The following is a 9695-nucleotide window of genomic DNA, read 5'->3' as shown; positions in this document are numbered from 1 at the left end:
GACAGTACAAAAGACAATGCCATTTAAATCACCACATCTCAACATAGTAATGAACAGGAAAAGCCCTCCAGCTTCGTAATTATAATCATAGTTGCCATAACAACTCAGTATCTTTCTCCCTCAGCATCCATCTCCAGACTGTATTTTTAGAAATGGGCTGTGCCCAAGTATGTATTTTTCTTTATATAGAAACTAATTTTTCAAATTACTGATCCTTCAAAAAAAAATCCAAAAGAGTAACAGTCGCAGGGATAATTAGGGAAATGAGCAGGTGTGAAAGTCCATTGTGAAAAAAATGCTATAAATGTATCGATGTCTTGACAATATTTGTTTCAACAGGATGTTCTGTGGAACTGCTGCGCAGTCTCTTTTTCCTTGTCAAGCAGCTTAACATAAATCTCCTCCGTGGGGCTCATAAATATTTGAACAATTGTTAGCTGTGTAAGGTGTCTGCGGATTATTTGACAAGTACAGATTTATGTTGTATAACAGAAATTGGCTTAACGGCATTCTGAGTCTCAGGGATGGATGAACAGACAAACACTGGCTTACCTTACTTAACAGAAACACAGTAGCAGATTCTTGAGCAAAGCAAACAATGAGCCTGTGGCAGACTCAGGAAGCAGGAGGGATTCCAACTGCCATTTTGCTCCCCCATCTGTAGCTGTTCCTCATCCTGGAAAGCCTTGGATTGCATGGCTATCATCCAAGCGGAGCCCACATTTTATCAAACTCCACTGATCCCCTGGAGAGATGTTCCAAGTCCCTTGTTGGGGTCTCAGACTAAAGTTAATCAGAGATGTTATTAGATTAAGAACAAAGACAGTTTCATAGAAAAACACTCTCTGGCTGGTGCTATGAAAGACCTTTGCCAAGTTGAGTCACGCGACAAGGATTTTCTGTCTCTCTTTGTTTCTGCAAAGAATATAAAATGAGCAGATTATCATAATCATCAGTTTCTAAAGAGCCTACAAAAGCTGTGCCAAACGCTACAGAGAACACACCCTACCATGGTCACCTGTTGGGGAGTGGAGAGGACTGACTTGAAGCATGGTGAGCTTGAGATCTCATCTAAGTGGTTTGGACCTGTGTGGGGTCTTCACTAGGGGAGTGACATTGGACCTGGAGAGTAGGGGGGAGCCTTAAGTGCACAATGTCCCGCAGGTCAGTGAGCTGGAAAGCAGTGTGACCAAGTACGCAAGTGTTGAGGGGTTCTGGCATGGGTCTCTGAAGAAGACACAAAGGGATGAAGCAGGAGCAGAGGAAGTTAGCTGAAAAATAATGCCAGGGCTGGCATAGAACTCACTTAGTAGAGAGCTTGCCTGCACCCATGAAGCCTCGGGTTCAGTCTCCAAGACTGCAATAACATGGGGCTTAGTGGTTGGTGCGTGCACGTCATCCCTGCATCTCAACACTTGGAAGGTAGAGGCAAGAGGATTAGTGGTTCAAGGTCATCTTTGAAAATACAGTGAGTTGAAGACTAGCCTGGGATGCACCAGACACTGCTGATAGCTATCACAGGGATGAAATGGGACCGATGATTGGCTGGAGAGAGTCCATCAGGGCAGTCAAGAAGGCAGAGACCTTCCCTGCAGACAGGCAGGCACTGGGAGGTGGGAAGAGGCTTGGGGATGAGAATACTAGGTTCAGCTTTGCTATCCTTTCTATATTCTGTGACCTTTGAATGCCACAGATTTCCCAGTGAGTATCCCCAGAGAGAAAGAGAGACAGGAATACCGCTGCTGGCTGTCACTCTGGAGAGCTGGCTCTGAGCGATCAGTCTCTGTTCTGTTTGTCCTGCTTGCTCTAATTATGCATCTCTCCAGGGAAAACAAACAAGCAAACATTAGCAGCAAGAGCTGGGATGAGCGGGACTCATTTCCTGATTTAAGGCCTAGGCAGAAATGTACATTCAGATGGGGACATTCTCTGGAAGCTTCTTAGATCTGGAAGTGCAGGTGCATGCTTCGCTGTTGACCTTGGAGCTGCCAAAGGGAGCTATCAAATGGTCTCAGAACTGAGGGGTTCGAGGCTACCAAGATTTGCTATGCTCTAACTACTGGTTCAAGCAGGTTGTGTCTGGGCCATTACCAGTTGCTGTATGTCTGAGGATGACTCTGGTCCCATCCGTTCTGTAGGATTCAAGGGGAGGTAGTGTTAAATTTCAGCTGTCGGAGTCATGTGAAAAGCACGTAGTGTTTAGGAGCCTTTGTAGGTGTGCATGGGCCTGGTGTCTGTCTGTTAGAACACTACCCTAGGTAATATGTAAAACCCTAAATGGTTCTCTTGCTGGTCTTCATCAGGAGTGTGACTTGCTGATGGAGCCTCTTTCTTCTGCTCCACACAAATTCTGGGACTTATTTTCTTGTCTGGGGTGGCTGGCTTTAGATAAAACAACCCCTGTGAGTGAGCTCAGAGGACATATACAGAGAAGAGCGGAAGGGGTCCAACTGAACCCCATGCCTGTCCAGAATGCCGGTGGAGAAGAAGCTGTCTCTTCTCTTCTGGAGAAGTTTTCTGGATCTTGCATCCTGAGTATCCTAGAGGCTTGACCACTAGATCCAAGGCCCTCTGGTCTTCCCCCATGGGTCCGGTGTCAGCTACAATTTCCTTTTGCAAGATCCTTTTGTTCGTGAGTTCCTCAAACTGCAATCCAAAGGCCGGCTGGGTGGCCTGAATAGGGACATTGAGGCAAAGACCAAGGACAAAAGAGTGAGGCAAAGAATGACAGCTGAGCCGGCTAACACCCTGACATCAGGGGCCTCAATCTTGTGATTCCCTCTCCTAGGCAAATAGGGAGGCCATATCCCAGTGCCCAGGTTCACTCAGAGGCATCCTAGAGTCATAGTCCAGGCCCTCAGGGCCAGACTGACAGACTGAGGGCTAGTCGTCGCTGTGACTGGCAGGCACCATGCCCCCCCCCCCAACCCCCGCAGGCATCTCTCTGAGTCCTTAGACCCTGTGAGTTAAGTGTACAGAGTAAATTGGTGACAGCTGGGGCAAGTCTTGGTTTATCTCCGTGCCTCCTCTAATCCCATGAGACTGTGCAAACTGTCTAATGCCGACTTGACATGAGCTAGAGTTATCTGAAAGGAGGGAGCTTCGATTGAGAAAAAGCCTCCATAAGCCTTTGCTGTAAGGTGCTTTCTTAATTAGTGGTTGATGAGGGAGGGGCTGGCCCAATGTGGGTGGTGCTGTTCCTGGGCTGGTGGTCCTGGGTTCTGCAGGAAGGCAGACTGAGCAAGCCATGGGAAGCAAACCAGTAAGCACCGTTCTATGACCTCTGCATCAATGCCTGCCATCAGGATCCTGCTTGAGTTCCTGTCCTCACTTCCATCGGTGATAAACAGTGCCATGGAAGCATAGGCTGAACAAACCCTTGCCTCCCCTACCTGCTTTTTGGTTATGGCGTTTCACGGCAGCAAGGGAAACATGAACTAAGACACTATTCCCTAGCTGGAGGTAGAGAAGATTTGAAGGTGTGGCTTAGGTTTGACCTATGAGTACTGACTCTGAGATGCTAGGCAGCCTGCAAAGACCCGAGGCAGGCCCTGGAAGGCACACAAACCAGGAGGCAGGAAGGCAGGCAGGCTGCAAAACGGTTTCAGCTGAAAGTCAGGGAATATATGGAACCCCATCTGTACCGCTGCTAGAACCTGACTCAGCAACATCTTAAGTGGCTAGAAAGCCATTCTCCTCCCCCTCCCTGCCCCAGAACTCTCTGTTGAGTCCCTCAGCTACACCTCATACCTTGACTTCAGCCTCAGACATTTAACCCGTGAGGCAGTAGGTCTCTTGGGTTAACCCTGTCTCAGTCAATTAGAGGAGCCATAGAAATTGCTGCAGGCCCTGGGTCTCCAGCGTTCCAGCCTGGAGAGAAGTTGGGACCACTAGCTTCCACTATATTAGATAAGACTAAGAAAACCTAAGGCATGTTGTTTAAAGGTGGGGACCACTTTATCAAAGGGAAACAACACCAGGTTTCTTCAGACAGGCCTGATCCTTGAAGAGACCAATGCCCTCTTGGAATTTATGAAATGGTGGTCTTTGATTGGCCCCATTCTCTCCAACAGGAATATTCTGGAGGGTTGAGAGCAGGGCTCTCCAGGCCCTTAGGTTCTGCTCTCAAGGAACTTCATCCAGGTACTTGGGGTTTCTGCCTGGGCTGAGAGCACCAAGACAGCCTTCTGGTTCTATCTAGCCTCAAGATTTCAGGCTAGTTTTAACTCAGGTTTGTCCTTCTGCAAAAAGGAATGGAAGACACAGCCCGAAGTTCCCTCTGAAGATCAGCATGCCCAAAAGTCTGAGAAGGGGTGCCCAGCAGGACAGAATGGAAAAGACAAGGAAGGCTGGTTACAGTCTTAGAATGAATGGGCCTCCAACACCTGCTGGCCAGGCCCCGGCAGGAAGGAGGGCGGGTCTGCCGGCGCCTCGCCTCTCCTGGGCGCGCCCCTGCCCGCCCAGCTCCGGCCCAGCCCCGCCCGTCTGGCCTGTCCCACCAGCCAGGGCCCGCCGCATCTGCACCCACTTCAGCGCCGGCGCCCCTGTCCCGAGCCACAGCAGTCATCTGTAGTCTGCCTGTCGCTCCCGGGAACCCGGGCCCTGCCCAGGGCTCAGAACGGGGCGGGCATGGCCCATCCAGGAGCCGCCTCCCGGGCGCTAGCCTTGGCACTTGTGGCGGTGGCCTTGGCTGGGGTCAGAGCCCAGGGCGCAGCCTTCGAGGAGCCAGACTACTATGGCCAGGAACTCTGGAGACGCGGGCGCTACTATGAGCATCCGGAGCGGGAGCCCGAGCTCTTCTCGCCTCCACTGCATGAGGGTCTCGGGGTGGAGAAGCAGGAGCAGCTCCAGCAGGAGCCCAGGCCGCCCAAGAAGGCCGCCAAGCCTAAGAAGGCTCCCAAGAGGGAGAAGGTAGTCGCAGAGACGCCTCCACCAGGTAACTTTGCATCGGGCGACCCGAGGGGGCGCCCGCGGTCGCTGCATTCCAGGGGACACCTGGCTTCCCAGTATGTCTCCCTCAGTGATGCCAGCCAAAATCCTGTGGTGCTGGCTATTCACTAGAGATTGCATCCAAGTTAAGCCCATCTTATTCTCCCTGCCCTCTCAGGCAGAATTGTGCACTTTGGGAAGCTGCCTGGGGAGCCGGCCCCGGTGTCCCAAGAGGTGTCTATTGCTTCTTCCTGCTCTGTCTAGGTCTTCAGTCTTCAGAGACGTTTTCTTCAGAATGACTTTAAATCATTGGCATGTGACTGGCTGGTGTAATTTGGCAGATGGCCTTGCGCAAGGCTTGGTCAGTGGCCTTTATTCAGGCTGTGCCCCTTCTCTGTTCCCTCCATCCTCCTGCCAGTGGGCCCCTTGAATCCACTATGCACAATATGGCACAGTCCCAGCTGGAGGCTTTGGACCACTTCTGGTCCCGGTAGCAGCCAAGATTCTGCCAAGAAAGGGCAGAGACTGCAGTAGCCCTGGAAAGTTCCGAGTGGCGGTCAGCTTGGGGTGAGCTATGCATCCTTTGCGTCCATCTCATTTTCCTTATTAAAAGAGTAAATTAAAGTCCATGTTCACTTTCTTCCTGTCCAGTCGTTATTACACAACCTGCTCTCAATTGTTTCAGATGGTGATTGCTCAGTGTCAGAGCTGTGTCCCTCCTATTTCAGCCTTTGGAAGCCAGCAGGACAGTGACCAGATTCTATGACCTTGCAGTGTCTTTGCCTGAAAAGAGAGTCATGTACTAGGTCCCAGAGCTCTGAGCTCAGAAGTCACTTTTCATTTGGTTAACAGATACCAAAGTCATCAACCAGGGTGGCAAGGGTCTGCATCTGCAGACACTCCTGAGGGCCTGGCCCCATTTGAGTACCACCTTTGTATAAGGCTGAATCCCTGCCATATGCTGTTGACAGTTCTGTGGGTTGTGTGACCCCAAGTAGATCCATAGGAACTTCCCAATGTTTTCTCTCTCTCTCTCTCTCTCTCTCTCTCTCTCTCTCTCTCTCTCTCTCTGTCTCTGTGGTTTAACATGGATTAAAATGTAGAAAACTGCACTGGCTTGAAATAAAGGGTGGGATGAGACACTGACTTTAGTAATATCCGCTGGTCTCATTAAGTTCTCTTCCTAGCTCAGGAAAATGGCTATCCTTGTTGTATTACAGATGAGGAGCCTTAAGCTCAAACAGGGGAAGTAAATTATTTTATCACTGTCTTACTTGAGAGAATTGAAAGCCTGCCATATCCCGAGTCTGGGCGACAACATGAGCCAGGTCTTGTGTGAGGATTAGGAAATGTCAGGTAGAAAAAACAGAGATAAAAAAGAGAAAAGACAGAGATGCAGGATAGAGTCAAGAGGGCATCCAGTTAATTCTAAAGTTCGCCCTGCATTTATGTCTCAAAAGCTTTAAATAACCCAACCGAAAGAGGAGAGGCAAGACAAAAGACTCCTTTACCACTATACTAGGAACAAACAAAATAATCACCTCCTCAATACCCAAAGCATCAAGTAACCACATGCTCTGTCAAAACATCCTGTTAGCCATGCCCTGGGTCGAACCTCCTGTTATAACCTTGAAGGAGCAAGAATAGACCTGAACTCTCTGACCTTTGCTCAAGGTGGAATGGATCCCCATCAGTGAGCTCCCACAAAAGCCCACCTTATTAGCCAGGCCTTGGGATTGCCATTTAGGAACCTGGAACTTAGGGTCCACTTTTTGAGCCCCAACTGCTTCACCTGCAGATAGAAAGCACAGTGTTTGCCGCTGCATTTTACTGTGTCTGGTGATGTCACAGCCTCTCATAATAACATCCTTTACTGTGTGCTAGGGACAGAGAATATAGGACAGCCTAGTCCCTTCTCCAAGGACCTCACAGAAGTTGTGTGACTCTGGGGAAATAATCACAGGTGTGCTGAGAGTCGTATAGAACATGGGATGTCAAGACAATAAATAGAAGGATGAGGCCAATGCTTTCCAGGGGGATATGGCTGACTAGGCCTGATTAGTGATCTGAATTTATTTGGGTACTCTTACTAGTGACCAGTTATAATCTTTCCCGACAGCCCAGAAAGTCACAGCCCAGCCTCAACAGTGTCCCCAGCTTATGTGGTGGGGGCTCAGCTATTACAGGCCAGAAGTGGCTCTCCTTCCTGCTTGGAGCATCGGCGGTTATCAGCCTTGGAATGGGGGTCTCTGAAGGAGAAGAAGTTGGGTAGAATCTGGTTTGCAAGAAAAGAGTCAGTTGCCTTTGGAAAACCACCTTTCAGATAGAAGTTGGCCTGGGACAGGGTGTTAACTGTTCATGGTGAATAGTTAGTCAACCAGATCCTGTCTCCAAGTGGAAGACATCCTGAAGCACCAGACTCAGCCCGAGAGGCCTTTGGGGAGCTGCTTCCTGGCTCATTGCCATGTCAGCCACTTTCCTAATGAATCAGGTGGGATGTTTTAGAGTTCCCCCAGCTAGGATAAGAAGAGTGTGACATCCATCAAATAATTTTTTTTATTTATTAAAAATTTCCACCTCCTCCTCTCCTCCCATTTCCCTCCTCCCCCCCTCTCCAGTCCTAAGAAAAGTCAAGGTGCCCTGCCCTGTGGAAATTTATTTATTTATTTATTTATTTATTTATTTATTTATTTATTTATTTATTTTAGTTTTTCAAGACAGGGTTTTTCTGTAGCTTTGGTGCCTTTGGTGCCTATTCTGGAATCACAGGAGCTAGTACTCCTAGTTCGAGCTGGCCTTGAACTCACAGAGATCTGCCCGTCTTTGCCTCCTGAGTGTTGGGATTAAATGCATGCACTACCACCGCTGGGCTCCATGGAACAATTTAAACTAGTACCTCTCTTTCTCCCTCCACTCCTCTCACTCTCCGAATGTGTAGACAGATGTGTGTGTGTGTGTGTGTGTGTATGGATGCATACTGTGTGTGTGTGTGTGTTCAATGAAACTTTCAACTGTGGACTCCATTTAGTAGAAGAGAGATTAAAACAATCTTGGTTAGGGGACTCAGAAGAATTTGTGCACTTCTCTTGCACAGAGAGACGATGATTCTCTCCCACTTTAAGTGGTGGCATGGTGTATACAACACTCACAGGGCCATAGAGGCACTCTTGGTGGGGCGAGCTGTTTATGGACAGGTTGCCAATCTTAAGAATGTGCTTCAGGAAAGGGAATCCGGGGCTATGGTCTGGGGTGTTAGAGGCAAGTGTCTGGAATTTGCATCACGACTGTTGAGTGCTGGGTTCCAGGACAAGCTAAGCAGTGGGGTGGGAGCAGAGGGTAAGATTGAGAGATGGGCGAGAACACAGAACGGAGAACTGACTTGGCTATCACGTTTGGAGACAATGAAATGTTTCCTGCTTTGGTCTTGGGAGCAGGGAAGTTAGAGTTGATAAAGGAGAAACTGGAAAAGTGTGTGTGGTGGGCGCTAATAGGGCATATGTGAGGATCCCTGAGGAGGCTGGTGGCAAGGATGTTTGGACTGGCTTTGAGTTTTGGCTTTGATCCTTGTCAACCAGAGAAATGCCCTGTGAATGCCACATGCTGATAGCGATCGAAGTGGCTTGGAAAATGGAAGCCTTTGATCAACTGAAAAGACTAGTAAGCATCCTCCTGTGATGTTTGGTTGTCCGCTTGACACCCCTGAGAAGAAGGAACCTCAGTTGAAGAATCACTACCCGCAGATTGGTCTGTGGATGGGCTTGTGGGGGACTTAGACTTGATTGCTAACTGGTGTAGGAGGACCCAGCCCAATGTGAGTGGTACCTTCCTTAGGCAGGTAGTCCTAGGCTATGTAAGAATGGTAGCTAAGAAAGCCTTCCCCTGTGGCCTCTGCTTCAAAGCTCCTGCCTTGAACTCCTTCCCTGGCTTCCCTTGATGCACTGTGACCTGTAAGTTAAAATCAACCCTTTCTTTCCCCAAGTTGTTTCTGCTCATGTATTTATCACAGCGACTGAAGGCAAACTAGAACACATTCTCTGAAAAGCTAAAACTTGCAATGCTCAAATAGCCGAGCCCTTTGAGCACCAGTATACTCATGGTGGTTGTGTACCACAAAGCTTTGCTTCAACTCAGAGCTACCTCCAGGCTATGTGTGTGGCGTACATGACACATAGATTGATTCCATGGCTGGGAAAAACCGTGAAATCTGGAGTGCTTTTGTTCCCAAGAACTTGAATCAGGGATGCTTTAACCAGTACTTCCTTCTCAATGGAGAAGGACCAGCTGTACTGAATGGAAGAGAAAACTGAAAAGCATTTACTTCGAGTTTGGTTTAGAATAATTATAGGCTCATAGGAGCTTACAGAAGCATAATGGTGAGGTCCCATGACCTTAGTGGGAAATCTTAGCTATCTCTAGTGTAGGTTTCCCAGCCTCGACAGTCTCAGAAGTTTGGATTATATGTGTGCTAGGGGTTGTAGTGAGGGCCTGTGTGTTGTAGGATATGCAGCTTTGACCCATGACCTTCCTCTCAGCCCTCACAGACAAAAATGTCTAGACATTGCCAGTCATCTGCAGGGGGTTGAGAATTGCCACTGGGTTTCAAAAGCATGACCTATAATGTTATATGTATATATATATAATGTTATAAATACTATTAGTTAGATTGTAATGTTACATTTCAGAAGTTTCTCCATGGATTTGTGTGTGAGTGTATGCATGTTTGTGTGTATATGCATTTCAGTAGTTTCTCCATGCATATATATATA

General features: G+C 48.4%; 1 protein-coding gene across 1 annotated transcript in view; it reads left to right on the top strand.

Annotated features, from left to right (window-relative positions):
• Positions 1 to 4629: 4629 nt before the first annotated feature.
• The window catches only part of Cpxm2 (carboxypeptidase X, M14 family member 2), a 116639-nt gene continuing 111573 nt past the window's right edge, over positions 4630 to 9695 (top strand). Inside the window, exon 1 of the mRNA XM_005351393.2 lies at positions 4630 to 4936. Coding sequence (XP_005351450.1) covers positions 4630 to 4936 — 307 coding nt within the window. The remainder of the gene's footprint in view (positions 4937 to 9695) is intronic.

This window comes from Microtus ochrogaster, chromosome 8 (assembly GCF_000317375.1).
Source record: "Microtus ochrogaster isolate Prairie Vole_2 chromosome 8, MicOch1.0, whole genome shotgun sequence".
Classification (NCBI taxonomy): domain Eukaryota; kingdom Metazoa; phylum Chordata; class Mammalia; order Rodentia; family Cricetidae; genus Microtus; species Microtus ochrogaster.
This window is presented reverse-complemented; position numbering and strand designations above follow the sequence as displayed.